The sequence below is a fragment of the Cololabis saira genome, chromosome 21 (genome assembly GCF_033807715.1).
Source record: "Cololabis saira isolate AMF1-May2022 chromosome 21, fColSai1.1, whole genome shotgun sequence".
Lineage (NCBI taxonomy): Eukaryota > Metazoa > Chordata > Actinopteri > Beloniformes > Belonidae > Cololabis > Cololabis saira.
The window spans coordinates 29762308-29782488 of record NC_084607.1 but is presented as its reverse complement, the minus strand read 5'-3'; the positions used below and the strand labels follow the sequence as shown (position 1 = coordinate 29782488).

Sequence of the window (20181 nt, the reverse complement as noted above, 5' to 3'; positions counted from 1 at the left end):
GCTACATCCGCTTTGGCAAAGGTGGAGACGGTCTGCTGCCGAATATAAACCGTGTTTAAACCTCATTGTAGTTCCACCTGCAATTCAAAAGTATTTAAAACATCTATTTGTAAAAGTAAAACAAACAAAGACTTACAAAACTCAAATAAGTAAGAAACAAACTACTATACTTATTTGGTGATATTTATCAATAACATACATAAAAATACAGGGCTGTCTCAGAAAATTAGAATATTGTGATAAAGTTCTTTATTTTCTGTAATGCAATTAAAAAAAGCAAAAATGTCATATATTCTGGATTAATTACAAATCAACTGAAATATTGCAAGCCTTTTATTATTTTAATATTGCTGATTATGGCTTACAGTTTAAGATTAAGATTCCCAGAATATTCACATTTTTTGAGATAGGATATATGAGTTTCCTTAAGCTGTAAACCATGATCAGCAATATTAAAATAATAAAAGGCTTGCAGTATTTCAGTTGATTTGTAATGAATCCAGAATGTATGACATTTTTGTTTTTGTAATTGCATTACAGAAAATCACAATATTCAAATTTTCTGAGACAGTCCTGTATATGCACTATAACCCGGCAACAGTTTCATGCACAGGCAGAAAGGGTTGAATAAATGAATACAAATATAAGAGAAAAATATAAGTACAAATTATAAATGGAAATACAGTGTAATATTTTTTAGTAATTACAGCAACTAAATTCCCAATGCAGTTTAGAAAGAAATTGAGGCGAGAACAAAATGAAAACAAACAGATTTCCACTTAATATATTTAGTTTAATAAATGACAGCAATCTGTCACAACCTTCTGTTAAACTTCAAATAAAACATCTTCAAAGGGGAAAAGTTGCAAGTAAGAAAAAAAAGGAAATAAAATCCGGGTTTTTTCATATCTGACAACACTGATGTGAAACATCAAACTATTACAGTATATTACAGCTGAGACTTTTTTTTTTTCCAGTAACAATATTTGCTTGTGGCTTTTTCTGTTATCCTTCATATTACCCATATACATATACTGTATTTAACAGCAATATAATACACAGCCTTTGTTGCAAAGCCTCCGTAACAAGATCCACATTTTCCTTTTACAGCAGGAAGATAACCATATAAAATGTGCAAAAGTCTGCTCAAATACAAACTTTCCTAACGTCGAGGAGACACCTCTGACCTTTGACAAATGCCTTAATTTTCTATCCTATTTGCGCCCCAGTAACATGTCTGTCGTCTTTCCTGGGGTTTGGAATGTAGTTCCGACATAATATGTGCCATTCAACCATCTTTAAAGTAGAGATTTCCAGTTTCCAGCCTTTGTAGCAGGAGGATTATGGGTAATATTAATTTGTTAGTTTTATGTACAGCTTAAGACTCTGAGAAGTTGGTGTCTTGAGAGGAAGCTCGCAGCGATGGCAGGCGGTCAGCCGCTTTTGCTCTTTCTGCCAAAAATCTGTCAAACTCTGAAGAGAGACAAACAGGATACATTTGTGAACAATGTGCACGTAAATGATTATTTTGTAGCTTTAATAAAGACATACAAATTTGAATAACAGAATGAACTTCAAGAATCCCACATTTGAAAAAGATGGGTTGGGAATTCTTATTTCAATTATCATTTCATTGCAGACCATAAGACATATAATTTGTTTCTGCTCGCAGTCTGCCATTCCTGCCATCAGCAGAAAATGCCAAGAGTAACTTTGGACTCTTATTTCAGTTCTCTCTTGCAACAACAGGGTATTTGCCTCATGACACTATGTCACACATCAGCAACAATGAAGCTATTTGACAGCGGGCATCATGGTATTGGTGACTAAGGGACTCAAGAAAGTAATTATGAGAGAGAAAATGAGAAAGTGACCAAGCAACAGACAGAATAGAAGTATATCTCTTACAGTGATTTAACCTACATGTCTATTAAGGAAACCTCTGAGCAAAAAAACTGCAAAAGTTCCTTTGTTTCACTTTTATTTTACTTGTTAAGATACATATTTCAGGTCTGCCACACATTCTCAAAAGCTGTTGGACCGGTAAAGCTTTCACCACTTTGTAATGTTGCCATTCCTTTTCAGAAGATTTAAAAGGTGTTTTAATTGGCCTTTCTGCATTTGCATGTTCAGGTTAGGTATTAGACAGTGCAGAGATACTATCACATGTTTTTGTTTCAAAATTCTCTCATCCTCTGTTGTGGACAGTTCAGGAGTGCAGACGGGTCAGTCCCTTAACCACACCTTCTCCTTCCTCAGCCAAGCTTTTGTAATGTGAGCACAATAAACTATAGTTTTCCACTGTTCTACTAAAATAAGTCTAGTACACTTTTCTGCATTACTGCTGCCATGAAAGAAGACGGTACTAAAATCTGTTCCATCACAGATCTAAATCTACATAATCCTGATTTATCTGACCACAAATGCACATTGCCACTGTCCAAGATGGCTCCAAACTTTTTTTTATTAATTCCTTTTAATGTTCATTTTTGAATAAAACCCTGTATTTCAAGGCTGATGCCTGGTACATAAGCCTGTGCTCCTAGAACACTCATCTTAAGCAATAAATGTTTCTCCCGATTTTCGGTTCCGAATAATTACAATAGTTTCAACAAATAAATCCTTTCTGATTCTTTTTCTGCGGTGTAAATCCCAGTACTAAGAACTCCATCTGCCTGTCAGAGCTATGATTAAACTCTGATCAATATTGTAGAGGGCTATGCAGATTTTCTATTTTAAGTTTTATTGAGCACGTCAGAGATGTGGTCACTCGTCAGTTTCAGTCAATTACAGTGACGACAGGAAGATAATGGCAAGATATGTAACACTGCTGAAAAGAGGTGCTAGTGCTCTATAAATATTAATACTATTATTATTATTAAATGAGTAACATCATTGTATCATGAATGAGGTCCCACTTTGAACTGAGGTGAAACGGCAGGTTAACGTCATGAGGAAGTTGGTTTCTGATTCAGACGGAGGGAGCGTTCCACCACATTTTAGAGCATTTTACGAATCACATTTTGTGATTCGTAAAACTTTTTTTCTATTTGTGAAAATAGAAAATGTGACCAAAGCACCGCCCTTCGCCCGTTTTTTTAAACTAAATGTAAAGGCTGATTATTTTCCATTTAACAATCAGTGTCCCACAAAATCATTTTTTGGATGTTGCAGGTGAGGATGAATATCACATAAAATGATAAAGTGTAAAGTGTGAAGCTGCTCACCTTCACTGGTCACACCGTCGGAGTCCTCAAAGTCATCATACTGTATCACACAAAACAAACATTTTGGTTCCACACACATTTATGGAAACATTTATCACATTAATTACCAAACATCTAAATACAATGAGGATATCATTTATTAGTTCTGGCCTTTATCACCAATAACTGTATCTAGACTGTGACAGAAACACAGGTCCGACTGTAGATTTACAGCAAATGATATAAGTGAGATACTCAGTCCTGTAAAACGAAACCCAACAAATTAACACTAGTTTAAAGAAAGTCTTTGAGCGTGATGAACGTCAGGGCCAACGCCACAATCAGACTAACTGGTTCAACTGCATGGACTTGCTACGAAAGTTAAGAGTGACTCAGGTTCAGGAGGAGGTTATGTTTTCACAGTAAAGCATGATGAATCCTTAATGTGCAGGGGTGGGGGGTCCAGACAAACTTCTTCCACCAGAAGGAGCTCTCGCACAACATTTAAATCACTTTTATGTCACAATAGCAACTATGATCATGGCATGCTGGAGTCTATCAGTGCTTCTGCATATGTGTCAGGTTGGTTCTGGGCTTAACGGGTATATGTAAAACACTTTTCCAACTAATTTGTATGAGATGTAGATTGTAAAATGTGCATGTTTTTTTTTTATTTAACAAATTTTGAAGCTGCGTGACGATTTCTAGAGGAATAGGTCTCTTGATTGTGAAATTGAGATCACTTATGAGTCCACACCTCGTCACCATGACAAATACATTTGGGACTGCAGTGTCACAACAGGTTCCATGCTTTTTAATGGTGGTCTTTAGTTTGAAGGTCCAAGAAAGCGCTTATTTAATGGCTGAACACAGGACGACAGCCCGTGCACCACTGTTACTGTTACTCTCTTATTCATCAAGGGCATAAAGTGAAGATATAAAAATAGCTACGCTGCTTCAAAAGAAGTTGCAAAAAACTACTGAGTGATCACAGTCTGAAGCCCTGCGCTGAATATTATGAGACGAGTGTGTTATGTATTTGATTTAGTGAAGAAATCGAGTCACTGACCTCATCTTCTAATGAAAGCCATTTCTCAATATCATCCATGACATTGGACTGGTTGATAGGAATCTAAAAAGAAGGCAGAGATACAGGTTGGTCAGTGGAGTTAGACATTAAACATTGGTCAAACTTCATGCCACCGAGCCACCAAAATCAAATAAAATGAATAAACAAAATGAAGGAATAACCACACGTCTGCAAGAAAAGCATTAAAATACACCCCCTTCACATGTGACAAGGCTGCAGAACTTTGTTCAGTGCACACCAAACATCATCATGCTCTTCTAGATCCCAAAACCAGCATGCAAACCATCTTGTTTTATGCACAACCCAGAAGCATGAAACCCAAAGAGTGATCCAGGCAAACATAATCCAAACCACAGCACGAGTTGAAGAAACTCATAACAAAAACCAAGAGACAAAGGGTGTCGAGCTAGGACACATTCATTTTGGACAGAAACCCACCATTCCCCTTTTTATCATCCAATCTAACTTTGGTGAAGAGCTGCGGGTGGAGGCCGGACTGTCGTCCTTCGTGCACAGACAGAGAGTTTATTCAAGAGGAAACAGCAACTGAGTCATGGTAACAAATCTACTTCAGCATCAGTCACAGGGATTATGTACGGTTTCCTCCCCTTGAAATTACCGGCCGCAAATTTCCTCGGACATCACATGACGCCGAGGAACCAATTCAATCACCTTGGAACTAAACTTGTTGAAGCATATAAAACCCAAATGACATGCTGTCTGAACTCACCGTTCCAGTGTTCTGTAAACTGCTGTCGAGAGCTTGAGCCAGGCCGTCCACTGCCACGCCATTCTTATCACTGAAACAAGGTTTAGATGTGGCTGAACTGTCATGTAAACTGCTAACTTCAATTACAACACAAGTTGAAATGCTTAAACACAGCTCGATCCAAAGGAAAGAACAACATTTCTGAGAAATAGCCTCGGTAAACAGATCAACAGAATTTGATTGTTTTTAATCAAATATTTTAGGATCCGCATTAGATTTTCAGAATACATTGGTCATGAGATTGGACTGAAAACGGTTACGTTGGCTCGATCAAGCTTGATATAAAGTGGTGTGATACAGTCCTGCATTACATTTAACTATTTTTATTGATCAGAAACAAACAAACGATTTTACAAATGTCAGAGCCACAAAGCAGAGTGGAATAAGTCTCCCTGCTCCAGTTACCGCTGTCATCATCAAGGCTGTGCTTTAAATCTTTCTGTACCTTGATCTTTGTTGAGCTGAGACGTGTAGTTTCTGAGACAGCATGTCATCTGATTCACTGGTACCTGCAAGAAGAATAACAAGCAACCCATTTTAAACTGCACAGAAGCACGTTGCATGCGTACAAACCCATCTCAGTTACTGCATCCATCTGTCAGCCACGATAGCAAGTACATCATACAACCTTATTCCCTGAAAACTTGGACGACGTGTAAAATCTGAGAAAACTATGGAATCTGAAGATCCATTTTTGACTTGAAGAAAATATGTTTTTATTTACTTTGGTGAAGAAAGGATGTAGTTGGACATTTGAAGTAACACGTCACTGGGTTTGGCACCACGCAAATCTGAAATATGTCACTCAGCAAGTGGTTCAGGTTAGTACAGCTGCTGTGACATCATGGGCTCAGTTCAGAGTAGGATGATCCAGCCTCCTCATGTTTATCTAAAGTAGAGTTTCTATCCAAGGTGGTACCAACCCCCCGCCGGGCGTGAAAAGGGAGCGCTCAGGAATAAATGGAGGCTGTTAGTCACATGTGGTGTTTCTATTACCCTGAGATTTGCACGAAACCCAAATATCGAAATAGAAATCCTGTAATGTTTTTACAGACGTGTCGATAGTTTCACATAGATTCATTGTAAAAGTTTAATGGAAATGCTTTCGGCACACTTCCACGTGTCTTGTGTGTGTTGGTTTTGACGTAGTCAATCTAAAGACATCAAAATCTAGTTACAGCTATTTTTGGTCTCATTAATACAATTTAGTTGAGCTAAAATGCTGCTTAATCATAATACATTACTGCATTACGTCAGGGCTTTGTCTCTGGATCATCATTTGATGATCGGCCTTCATCATCAGACTTGTCTGATGTCTGATCTTTCAACAGTCGTAGCGGAAATCGCAATGATTAGTCAAAGACTAAAGATGGTTTTCTCCCTCTTATTCAACGTTTAGAGATTTTCTTGCTTGTGGTTTTGAAGAGACGTCTGCCAGGACAAGATTTAGAGAGTTACGCTTATTTGTAAAACGCCGACCTCCTCCAGCGCCACCTTTATCGCAGATTCGAGTTTCGATTTTCTGTTGCAAAAAACTGTCATGGAAATGCAATGACATTCATACATCGCAACATTTCAGCTCCTGACGATGAACAGAGAAGACCCGAACTCCACCCGTTTAAACTAGTTGCTACGAGCAGAGATGAAAAGATGATGTCAAAAAGGGGACTTTGTGCTGTATTCCTGACGTATTTGACTAAAGGATGCCACAGACTTGTATAAAATTGTATAAACATTGAAAAAACATTGAATCCAATATTTAACAGAAAATGATATAATATGTCAAACACTGACTATGAGATATATTAATAATATAACTATAGATAAATGTATAATTGATCTAAATATGAAACTACAAATTAAAGATAAGCCTAAAAAGAGAAAAGGTGAGAGAAAGAAACCTCGCCCTCTCTCTCTAACACACTCATGCATGCACGTACGCACACACTTGCCAAGACGTCTCACATTTAATTAGTCTAATTGGTCAGTAACATGATTAGTTATAAGTAAAGTTGGGGACAGTTTCATTTCCTAAGAACTTAACGTCTCCAGGTAACGTAAAGAATTTTGAGATAACATTAGCAACTGTATGGTATTGAATGATATTCTTTAGAGATTCAGAGACATTTTGGGACTCCTCCATGACAGCAAGTACTGCAGCTCAACCTGCAGCGCTGTTATAGGACCAGAAAGGCTGCATCCTGCTCTGAGCCTGAGCCCGTTCAAGGTGAAGCGAGGCAGCATGATAATCTGTCATGAGGTCTGACATCCTTTAAGCGGAGGAAAAATCTGGCTTGTTGTCAGGGTAAGTTTCCACAGCCTGCAACGGCGGTCAGGATGGGGCGTCGGAGCACATGGCACATGTAACTTGAAGCAATCCGTGAGAGCAACATTACAGCAGGAAAGTAGATAAAGGTTCTGGATCAACATGCGTCCATCCAGACATCTGTTACTGGCAAGGCCTTGCTGGTTTTAGCAAGACAATGCAAAACTATATTCTGAAGGTGGTACAACAGTATGGCTAAGAGTCTAGGTCAGGGGTCTGAAACCCGCTGCTCTAGAGCGGCATGCGGCTCTTTAGCTCCGCCCTAGTGGCTCCTGGAGCTTTTTCAAAAATGTTTGACCTTTTTTTCCTTTTTCTTTCTTCCTTTTTCTCTCTTTTTTTCTTCCTTTTTCCTTTCCTTTTTAATCTCAACATTTCAACTTTTTTCTTGAAATTTTGACTTTTTTCTCGACATTTTTACTTTTTTCTCTAAATTGGGGCTTTTTTATCGACATTTTTACTTTTTTCTCAACATTTCCACTTTTTTCTCGAAATTTTGACTTTTTTCTCAAGATTGTATTTCAACATTAATCTTGGCATTTCGACTTTTTTCTCGACATTTTGATTTTTTCTCGAAGTGCATAATGAAAAAAAAAATCTTCCTCCTCTAAAATATTATTTTTATTTTTCTCCTGCCTGGCCCTAACAATCTTCCATAGATTTGCGTAACAAAAAGAGTCATGTGGAAAGACATTAGTGTGCTACATTTGCAGCCGAGGACCCAGTTATAACTAATATAGATAGATACAGCATGTGTGAGCATGCACGGTTTATACAAGACTTTTCATTTTTTGCGGCTCCAGACATATTTGTTTTTTGTGTTTTTGGTCCAATATGGCTCTTTCAACATTTTGGGTTGCCCACCCCTGGTCTAGGTGCTAAACTCAGCGGTTTAGAGCCCAGAGCTGTCCTTCCACTAAAGTTACCTCAAGCATTATGGATCAAAACATCCCACATCAGCTGAAATGCTGTGAAATTCTATTTCATCCCAAACATGTACAGGAGGTAGAAAAAAAAAGTTCTGCAACATAATGAGAAACATGCTCAAGCATGTGCTGCTGGCATGAAATTCATTACGTTGAAACATTTAAGTTCCTCAGTTTGAGCAGTTCATGTCCTCTCTTACTTGTATTTTAGTAAAGTGTGGGATTTGAACAATTTGCAAATCGGTACATTCTGTTTTTAGTCACACTTCCTGCTGCACGACAGCGTTTCAGAAATCAGGTTGTAGCAAAAACAAAGATTCAAAACGGCACTTACTAAGTTTTGCCATCTGACTCGACAAACTGTCGGCTTTGGACAGGCTGAGGGAGCTGTCGCTCTGAAACGATGCGAGCCCCGAGTGGTTGGCGGACTCTGTTTTTAAGTCCAGCTCTGCGAGGTTGACGTAAGTGTGGCTCTGAAAGTGAAGAATTGAAAAACCACATTTCAACCATTCTGCAGCAAAAATGTCAACCGAAACCAAGAAAAAACTGTTCTTTACCTTCTGCTCTGTGCTTTGACCATTTGTTATTCGTTTTTCAAACCTGTTAACAACAGAAAAGGAAACATGAGTAGGAGGAAACGGTGAGGCTGAAGGATTGCGATGAGTGAAAAGGCCACGTTACCTGTGGAAGCGATTGAAAGCTGTGTTCATTTCATCATTAGTTGCCAGCAACTCTTCAATAAGCTTCTCCTCGCTGAGTCTGGGGACAATCTTCACTATCCTGTCTTGCATTTCCTTACAAACTGTGTATAACTGCTAATGACACAATGAGACAAAGCATGTGTGGGTGGGGGGGATTGAAGGGCCAGATGCAACACAAAACGCATACGGGACTAGATCAGTTAAGGGGAATAGAGCATTACTCAGCATGAAGGAAGGAAATCATTATCCTGCAGCTGGGCGGCCCAGAGACCTGAACACTAATACAGGAGCGTTTATTTATTTATTTTTTTTACCTCCAGCAGCTCCATGTCTGCCTGCTTCACGGTGACTGGATCCAGCTGACTCATCATGTCTGACATCATCGTCAGGTTGTTTCGCACCACTCCCAGCTCTGTCTTCAGCTTTTGTACCTGCAATATCAGCATTATATACTCAACAAATACAGCCACAATACCTCTGTGAATTTAACAAATATTTACATGGCGTCAGAAGCCAGAGCGAACGGGCACAGGGATAGAAAAGAAAGTTGTGAGGAGAAGTTTTTAAGAGCAGACAATGACTGTGTTTACATGCAGTCAATAACCTTTTTAAGACCCAAATATTAGCAATAACCCAGTTTTGCACGGCCATGTAAACACCAATAACCCCTTTGAATAACCCGAATGTGCTCATATTCGGGTTATTAAAAACCCCAATATGACCCCTGGGTTACTCCTTTTAAAACCCGAATATTCGGTCATGTAAACGCCAAACGGAATATCCCCATCAAATGGAACAATTTTTTTTCTGCGCATTCGCAAGGAATCTTGGTCTTTTGAGTCCAGGAAGTTCTTATTGGAGAGACGCAAGACCACGCCACACTTTTGGAGTGAGGAGGAGACTAATCACTTCATAAATGTAATGAAGGATATGAACATTTTGGCATTTGTAGACGGTAGAAAGTACTGGGATAGCGAGATTTACAAGAAGGTGAGCGAAAAGTTGCGCAAAGCAGCATTTGTTTTGAATTTGGATACAGGAAGCGGAAATGACGCTAATTGCGTCATGACGTTCTCCGCGCGTCGCTGGTTTGATCGAGATATCCCAAATGATTAATTACCATGTAAACAGAATATTAGAATGTTTCAGTAACCGGATTATTAGCAATAGCCCGAATTTTGACTGCATGTAAACGTAGTCACTGATGGGAGCAGGGTGAGATTCAGAGGCCCCTGACTAGCTCCATCACCTGGGTGGGGGTCAGCGCACTGGTTCCCTCAAGGGCCAGTTTTAGCTCAGAGGTCTGAGGTGTGATGAGGGAAGATTTGGAAGACAAGCGCACAGCGGGCAAAGTAGTAGCAGCGGGCCCATTTCCAGGCAAACTCTGACAGGAAAACCACACAGAAAGAAAAAGGCAAGAAAGAGAAATTACCAAAGACGTGAGGCACGGCCCTTATAATTAGCAGTAACACAATGTTGCACCCAACCCTGCTGGCACCTTTTTCGGAGCTTGGGCTGAGAAGTAACCGTTGAGCTCGGTTGTGGGGAAGTCCAGGCCTTTCCTGCGCAGGTCCTCGTACACCGACACCACACCCGTCAGGTCGGGCGAGCTGCGGAATGCATCGGCCCACGCCTTGATGGGAGGGAGAGGAGTCACTGACGGATGTCAAGAGCAAGGCGGGGACACATGCCGTAGCTGCTTTCCTCCCTCTCAGCCAGTCTCACCTGTATGATGCCGAGCACTCGGTCATGCACGACTAACGGAGGGTTGTTCCTGGGAATGATGGCGCGCACCAGGACGCCCTCGATGAAGTCCCGCGTCGTCACCAGGATGTGGAATCTGTAGCCGCAGTTCTTCACACAGGTCTCCAGGACCTGGACACAAGAGGACGAGGAGAGTCAGGGAACTGACCTCACGGTGAACGTTAACAGGACGTACAAAGACCAGCGAGGACGGCACCCACCGTCAGCGCCAGCATGACCTCCTTGAAGTTCTTGTTTCCCACGATCCTCTTCTTTATGGCTCGGATGGCATCTTTGGGCCTGTAATGGGAGTGTTTTCAACAATTAGAGGCATTTAACCCCAGGGGGCCGAGCTTGTTTTCTGATGTTGACAGATAACACACACACACACACACACTCACACACACCCTTCCTCCGAGCTGTTGATCAAGTCACAGATTTCCATGTTGAGTTCCCAGTCCTCTGACGGAAGGCTGGAGCAGGTTGCACGCTCTGCAAGACCAAGTGCAGTAACATGAAGACAATATGCAAGAACTGTATATCATTTTTTTTATCTCAATTTCATTATTTTTCAAGTTCTTTTATTAATTTATACCTAGTTTGTGTTTCTAATACGTTACAAGTGAAATACAAGTGTTGTTCATGCATTTTGCACGGCGCTACAGAGCACTGTATGCTAAAACCTCCAGACACAAGGACAGTTTCTTCCCCCAAGCTGTTGCTCTGATGAACTCTCATAACTAATAGAGTCTCAGAGAAACCAATCACGTGCAATAACAATAATAGCAGTAACATGCTGTAACAATGCACCTTCCGGCAATAATCATGTCTGCCTCACTCTGCTGCACCTCTCACTTTTTTGTATAAATGTTATTTTATTCAGAGCCGTCATTTTTTCTACCCCATACTGCTGCACCTTCAGTTCTTTAATTGTATATATGTCAATAAGTGCCACATTTGTTTATTTACGGTTTGATATTTTTAAATCTAAAGAGGGAAATAACCGGAGTCACAGACTCGGGGACATTCATCTTCCATGGGTTTGAGAAATAGAGGAAATCAGCCGTGACCTCATCTGGAAGCTTAACGCCACCCAGCTGGTTCAACCTCCACAGCTGGACTATAGGAGCATCTTGACTAGTAACAGACTGTGAGCAGGTGACCACAAGCCCCTGCAGAGAGTGATTAAGACTGCTGAGGGGGACACCAGAACACTACTGCCTTCCCAGCAGGACATCTACCACTGCAGAGTCCCCAAAAGGGCCTCCTCCATTGTAGAGGACTGACCCGCAAGGCCACATCCACGCTGGCACATTTTCTAGTGCTCATACATAACCATTACTGAGTTGAAAAGCCTTCGTAAGCATCACATCAGTTAGAAGACCAATATAGGAATGAAACAACAAGCACTGCTGACTTAACTGTTATGCAGTAAAAGTCTGTACTTTATGAAACTGCAACAGCCCACATGCATAAATTACAGTTATGATGAGAATCTGCAGCACAGGTGATTTCCAGGGGACATCTCAGCCTCCTTTCGCTAAATAGCACATGCCCAGTGGGCGTGGATGGCTGTAAGTTTATTGTGGTGTAATAGCAATGGAGATCTTTGCTGCAGTGCTCGTGCGGATGAAGATCCGTACTGTCTTGAAACTGCTTTTATAATAAATATGGACTACTGGAGACATAACTTCAAATAGACTTTAAGACTGAAGAACAGTTTTTACCACATATTAACCCTGAGTCCCACTCGCCATTAATAACCACGTATTTGTGCATTATTATGCACTTATGACGACTGGAATGTATAACTCAGTCTGAGCTGATGTTGCACATCCAGCATTGCTCTGTGTTTTCCTCTTTTCTCTCTTTTTTTTTTAGGTACACATATCCTTTTTATTACTTTTATTCCAGTATATTATATATTTCTGTTTACAGCAGAAAGGGAATAAAAAAGAATTTAATTGTACAGAGAAATGTGTTTCTTTTACGTTCGTGGGACAATAAACGCTTTGAACTGAATTAAACCAGCCAATTTCAAAGTGAATGGTGACCACCTTCCTTTCAAATCAAATTTTTTAAATGCTATTTCTTTCTACAACATATAACAATAATACAATCAGCACAGCCAAAGAAAAACGTTTTTAAAACAACAAGAAAATTGAGTTTGTGGTCTCACATTTGTCACTCTTCAGAAGTAGTGTGAAATCTACAGCTTCTTTGTTTTGGCGACAACAAAGCCTGCTTTTACACTGCATGGCACTTCTCTAACAAGAGTCTCTGTAAGAAATCAACATGCCGATAGATTCAAGCACAACAAAAGAATCTCAAAATCACAAACGACTAAAGATAAATAGGGTATATGTTGTCAATGAGGGCACTTGGTTGCTTGTTCTTGAGACAAACACAGCCTAACTGTCATCAGTGTGCATCATACTGCGTTTACAGGTTAATACTACAATGACATTACATATTACATGCAGTGACATTGCATGTAATACTTTATATTATAGCTTCTAATTGAATCCGACAATGACTTTTTTTAAATTCCTTTCTCAAAATTCAAAACATAGAAGCAAAGTAGGAGTTATTCACTTCTCTGACTGGGGTCAAGTTCAAAAAATGAAGGATATATCACATTCATGGATTCAATCAGTGTCAAGACCCCCCGAAAAGAGGAATATACTATTCTTTTTGTTTTGTTAGTTTTTAAAATTAGGACTGTGGGTTAAAAAAAAGAAAAAAGAATCAATGAGTAAGCACGCCCAAACTATTTGTCAAAAATCCAGTTCTGAAAATCCTCCCAACATGTTCAAGGTATATTACAAGGAATAAAGAGACGCTCCACTGTTTCTGCTCCCGGGAAACAGAACGTGTGAATCCTTGCATGGACAGATGTCTTTTAAGTTGCTTTGTTTGGCTTTGAATGGAACAAGAAATTGGATATACCTACATCTGATTCTCTTACAGGCATATCTCCATGTTAGAGGGGAGGAAAAGCGTTTTTTGGAACGTGAAACTCTTAAAAAACGTGTTATTACGTTTCTTGGGTGAGGAGAGATAATCGTAGATGAACAGTGCAACTGAGCTACCGTTAGTGTAAGGGCCCCGAACTGTACCAGCCGCATAAATATAAATTAGCAGATTTATTTATAATATGAGGCATGGTCTTTTTATTGACACTCAGCTCAGCCAATGGCCTGCCATTATCACTTCCTCCTCAGTCATTGTCATGCTATGAAGGTCAGCGAAGCAACCACCAGGTTGTAGTAACCCAGAGTTGACTAAAAACAGTGGTCGTTTCTGTTTTTTCAATAAAAACCATATCTAATATGTGGTTTTCCACCTCATGTGTGGATCAGCTGAAGGAGAGCGTAACCATTGCTAAGTTTGATTGAAACGAGGTGGTGAGGGTGTTCCAGCCATAGACTGCAAAACAGTGGTCCAAGCATTAAGTCAAGTGACCCATTGGTTTCTGAAGACCATCTTTTTCTTCACACATGTCAATCAAACGTAGCTGTGTTCCCAGCTCCTTCAGCCGAACCCTGACTAATTATCTGCAGAGCTTCCGTCAGACATCTACAGCAGGATATACTGTTTAACATGTTGATTCAACGGTGAAAAAAAGACCATGATTAACTGATGCTGGGTTTATACGGACAGGTGGTTGTTTGGCTAAGCCAGGTAGCATGACGATTACGGCTGAGTAAGTGATAATGACTAGCCATTGGCTGAACTGTCAATCAATCATATTAAAAATACATATATGCTTGTCATAAACTCTGCTGGCTTGTTACAACCAGAACCAAGGTACAACCTTGGTACATTTTAATGTGGAAGTCAATAGAAAACTGGCCTCGACTGGATGATTCAGATTCAGATTCAGATTCAGATTCAGAAAACTTTATTCATCCCCGAGGGGCAATTGCAGGACAACTGAGCAGCAAGACGTTGAAGATCTCAAATAGAAAAAGAATAAAGTAGAATAAAAATGAACAGGGCATGTCTCCTTATGTACAAAAAAAATATATAAATATACGAATGTCAGAAAAATCTACAGCAGAGTGACTGTAGTGGTGTAAGTAAAAATATAAAGTATAAAGTGTTATAACGTGTTGATAGAGACTGGCTTCAAAAGTGAGCCAGTTTATATCGTCCAGTCTAGGAACTACAACAAATCTTAGCACCGCACGAGCCTCCGTCTGGAAGTTGGATGAAACACCTGGCTCCAGCGGCTTCCAGGGCCTGTTTGTCCGACCCATATGCAACATGGCGCTAAACAGCGCAAGGAAAAAGGCTTTAAATCCACTCTTCAGAAAACCTATGGGTGACATCAGGGATTGTCTGTCCAGTAATTTACAGCACCTTACACCGGCTGCAAATGACGGAACTGACAAGACATGGCCCGAGAGAGAGCTTTTGTACTGTATTCCTGTGATATTTTGATCAAAACGTGCCACAAACATTTCCCTTGTGAAATAATGGCATCATTTTCCCATAACAGAACACTTTTTGGTACGAATCCACTTATACTGATGAAACACTTCCAATTTCCATCAGTCAATAATCTATCCATCATTCCCATGATATCTACCGGTAAATGACTGCGACTGGAGGAGACAGAGCTGCATCACATTTGGGTCAGGGGCCGGTAACGCCCCGCCTCGCTACTTGCATGTTAAAAGCCGAGCCACCAACAGCCAATCAGATCCCGCCGCTCCGCCGCTTCTCCCCATCAGTAGCCAATCAGATCCCGCCGCTCCGCCGGTTAGCCCCGCCCCCGCCAGCCCATTGCGTAACGCACGCGTCAATCAAAGCATAAGCCGCAGCGTCTCTGTCACTGTTAATATATCTAACTTGTTATTTCTCTCATATCGTTGACGCGTCACAAGCATTATTGTTTTAGCGTGGAAACACCCTGGTTTATAACGAAAAGACACGCGTGTCTGCAGACATGCGGCGGCAGCCAGACGGCTGGTAACGAGGATGCGCCTGGCTGAATGAAACACCTCGTTTTAAACAATGTATCGATTTATGAAGGAGGATGAAAAGACCTCACCGATCCGCTGTCCGACCTGCGTGCTGAACGGATTCCCCATTAAAAACTCCATGGTGAGGCAGGTGAGGGCCCCGCAACGCGCTCACGACCCGCAGCCACACCGAGCCCCGGCCCGATCCCGCACACTAGTGCTGCTGCTCGGCTCAAAGTGGAGCACCAGTTGAACTGCGTCAGGCTTTAAAGGGAAAGCAGCCTGCGAGGGCAGATGCTCCGTACTGTTGTTAGTGCACTGGAACTGCGCCCTCTAGAGGCGGGCCGGGGTTCTGCAACAATGAACACATCACATAGGAGAGGGAGATCACTGCAAGAAATACTGCTCCTGGATTCACATTTTATTACGACGGAGTATTAGGGCCAAACTAAGGCAAAAAAATGTGGAAATTAAGAGAATAAAGTCATAATATAATGAGAATAAAGTCGTAATATTCTGAGAATAAAGTCGTAATATTATGAGAATAAAGTGGTAATATTATGAGAATAAAGTCGTAATATAACGAGAATAAAGTCGTAATGTTGCGAGAATAAAGTTGTAATTTATGAGAATAAAGTCGTAACATTATGAGAATAAAGTCGTAATATTATGAGAATAAAGTGGTAATATTATGAGAATAAAGTCGTAATATAACGAGAATAAAGTCGTAATGTTGCGAGAATAAAGTTGTAATATTACGAGAATAAAGTCGTAATATTATGAGAATAAAGTCGTAATTTATGAGAATAAAGTCGTAACATTATGAGAATAAAGTCGTAATATTATGAGAATAAAGTGGTAATATTATGAGAATAAAGTCGTAATATAACGAGAATAAAGTCGTAATGTTGCGAGAATAAAGTTGTAATATTACGAGAATAAAGTCGTAATATTGCGAGAATAAAGTTGTAATATTACGAGAATAAAGTCGTAATATTATGAGAATAAAGTCGTAACATTATGAGAATAAAGTCGTAACATTATGAGAATAAAGTCGTAATATTATGAGAATATAATTTATGAGAACTCTAACAGAAATAGCAGTCTTCTCCCTGTGTTAAAATGAGGAATATTGAGCAAATTGTGAAGTTATATTTATATATTTATAATATATTTAATATTACGACTTTATTCTCGTAATATTATGACTTTATTCTCGTAATTTTACGACTTTATTCTCATATTATTATGACTTTATTATTGTAATTTCCATTTTTTTTGTCTTAGTTTGGCCCTCCGTCATATTTTATAGTAGTATCTATATAAAAAAAAAAAAGGTAGACTGTGTACAATCCCAATAAAAACAAAAAGCAATGATTTGTGCATCTAATAAGACCACATTAGAAATAAAGCATAAACCTATCAAACATTTTAACTGAAGAAATGTACCATCCTATCTAGTTGCTCCAACAGGTTTCTAAAAAGTTGGGACAGGGTGATGTCTACTACTCTGTAACATCGACATCTATCCATGTGCATCCGAGATCTGAGGAGACCATTGATTGAGTTTTGCAACCTGAATCGTGTCCTTTTCTAATCAGATGTAGGATTTGAGCTCCTGAACCGTCCTTTTGTTGAGGTTAGATTAGATTAGATTAGATTCATTAGATTATCCTTTATTTCTTCCTCAATGGGGAAATTCACTTTGTGTAGCAGCAGTACACTTAACACACACATGCAGGGCAGGGTAAAAAAGTAAAAAATATTTAAGGTCAATGTGGTCTTTCTGAAATATGCAAGAGCTTCCCTTCTTGACGTGTGGGGGCACATGTTGCTCTATAACTTGTATAAAACACTCAGAATTGATTAAATGTTGTTAGGGTTGTTACTATGTAAATAATACAAATATTGCTCCATAAAATAAAACAATAGTCTGCTCTGAGAGATGCAGGTAGCTGCTTCCAGAGGTGTCTATGTTTCGTTTTAGCTCATTTTACTGCCATCAAAGCTCCTTGGAGCAGGTGAGAAGTTGAGCAGCACAACTTGAACTAACTTTCACTCAAATAAAAAACACAAACAAACAAACAACACAATTTCATTAAAGTGAAAAAGGTTATCACGAAAGATCTATCCCCAAATTTAATTTAAAAGTTTCCACATAGCAAATTATATTTTAAAAGACAAAACTGAGTCTTCACAATTCCCTCCCTTTTGCATTCCTGGACACGTGGATACATTTGTGAGTACCCTTCCATTAAAATCAGAAAAAACAGACAAAAGTATTCATTTACTTAACATGTTCAATTCAGTTTTATTTATATAGCATCTATTACAACAGAAGTTGTCTCCAGGTGCTTTTCCAGAGACCCAGAACATGACCCCCGAGCAAATATTACATAAACATAACATAAATACTGGCAGGTAAAAAATTCCCCTGGTGGGAGAAAAACCTTAAGCCAAACAGTAACTAATGATAATGACTAATGAAAATCAGAAAATCATTTTGAATTGTGGTTAAATAGGATCTTTCAAATAAACAAACAAATAGATGAATAAATACTGACAGTGATTGATCTTTTCAGTTAATCACTGCAATGAAGCCATTTCTGTACCTCTCCATGAGTGTTCTGCACCTGCAGGCAGGTATCCTGGTCCACTCCTCATGAACAAACTGCTGTCTCAGGTTTGAAAGGCTCTCTTCTCCAGACTGCCCATTTCAGCTCTTTTGTGTGTCTGAGTTCTGAATCACAAGTATATTTGATTCAGATCTAAATCTGAGAATTATTGTTAACTTCATACGATTCCTAAAATAAGCTTTAAATGCTTTAAAAACGTGTGCAGTTTTCTGCCTCATGGGTGTGCTGTTTGACTTTACCACCTTGGTCTTTTATTAAACTGCCTTTTCTTTTTTACTAAAGACAAACCAAGACATCTTTCTCAGGCTAAATGAGGGCAATGATGAGCCGACCCCATTAAGCCCAAAACAAGACCTCCATGGAAGTCCGTTGTCTGGTGGGTTGTTCCAGAAGTCTTGACGTTTGATCAAATGCAACGTTGCAAACCTGAGCTGTGCTGCCATGTTTATCTAGAGATAAGGCCTTTTCCTGGTAACCCTCCCAACCCAGCCGTGCTCATTCAGTCTCTTACTAATTGAACAGGTATGAATTTTAACATTTAACATGACAGCTGAGTCCCTCCTCTGAGTTTAGAGGTGAAGCAAACTAACTAAGAAGTCATTAACTTTATAATCTCCTCCCTAACTGATGGACAGCAGGAATTGCTTCTCTTATGTCTTTCCCTTCAAACATTGTGTTGCCATACACGATGCTCCAGACAAGCAAACTGATAAAGTCATTTTATTTTCCTGTCATGGCTATTCTTCCACCACATCCTGATTGTTTTATGTTAGAATCAAAGATCAAAATCTTATACCTGTCTCCAAAATCCCAAATTGAGTTTATATTTTGCAGTGACTGACATGTATCCACTCAAAAATCTTGTCATTTATTAATTATTTTCTGAATAAAACATAAGAGGTCATTTCCAGACAAAATATAAAATATAGACAGCTTCAGATCAATGCAGTCCTCCTTGTATGCACAACAGTACATTGATGCCGTTTGCTCACTTCACCTCTGGTTGGTTTTATAAAGAAAATTGAATTGGGAAAAATATGATGACAAATCAATACATAAGGAAGAAAAAAGACAGCAAAGTTGGCATGGCACGGTATCATTCTTCCTGTGAGCCAGCAGAAAGTGCAAGAACAAGCAGCTTTTACGAGAATGTAATTACAGTGGGTTGGCTGTAACATGTCCATTTTCACAGCGTGCTGCCGGATGATTAGTCCTTGTAGCTTTAAAATGAAAGAGAACCGAGAGCATCGCTTGCTTCTGCACGAGTCTGTGTATCTGCAGCCAGCTGTGATGGCCTTTATCAACTGCCATGAAAGCTGAACCACGAAACACATCACAATCCTGCCTGGAGAAGAGGCGTACAGACGATAGCAACACACCATGTGTGTATATACATGTGCACTAAAACATTAAGTTGAATATCCATACTAATCAGTCTCCTGTTTGGCCTAATGCATCAATATTGTCTTCAGAACAGATGGTCCATTAGGAACCATTTACGTGATTGTGGCCCTGATCGAGGAGGAAATAAATCTATCTTCTCTGTGTGAGTCACCAGCGTCAGCGGCGGACTGTGTGTGTGTGTGTGTGTGTGTGTGTGTGTGTGTGTGTGTGTGTGTGTGTGTGTGTGTGTGTGTGTGTGTGTGTGTGTGTGTGTGTGTGTGTGTGTGTGTGAGGGAAAGGAAGTGTGGAAATGAAGCCATCTGGTTTCCTCCTCATTACAATGAACAATCATGCTCCCAGCTGCTACACACACACACACACACACACACACACACACACACACACACACACACACACACACACACACACACACA

General features: G+C 39.8%; 1 protein-coding gene across 6 annotated transcripts; it reads right to left on the bottom strand.

The window, feature by feature from the left end:
* Positions 1-778: 778 nt before the first annotated feature.
* tom1 (target of myb1 membrane trafficking protein) lies at positions 779-15981 on the bottom strand. 6 transcript variants are annotated; one of them, XM_061712179.1, is made up of 16 exons: positions 15818-15981; positions 11160-11250; positions 10980-11058; positions 10741-10890; positions 10514-10648; positions 10265-10399; positions 9330-9446; positions 8996-9129; positions 8872-8914; positions 8649-8787; positions 5511-5574; positions 5027-5096; positions 4735-4800; positions 4276-4338; positions 3228-3267; positions 779-1473 (listed from the first exon to the last, which is right to left on the bottom strand). In XM_061712179.1, exons 1-16 carry the CDS (start codon positions 15867-15869, stop codon positions 1379-1381), a joined length of 1473 nt encoding a protein of 490 aa, XP_061568163.1. In that variant the 5' UTR covers positions 15870-15981; the 3' UTR covers positions 779-1378. The 6 variants fall into 6 exon arrangements, with proteins under 6 accessions (XP_061568163.1, XP_061568164.1, XP_061568165.1 ...); XM_061712180.1 differs by having other exon boundaries at positions 8996-9126; XM_061712181.1 differs by having other exon boundaries at positions 11166-11250.
* Between the last annotated feature and the right edge of the window lie 4200 nt (positions 15982-20181).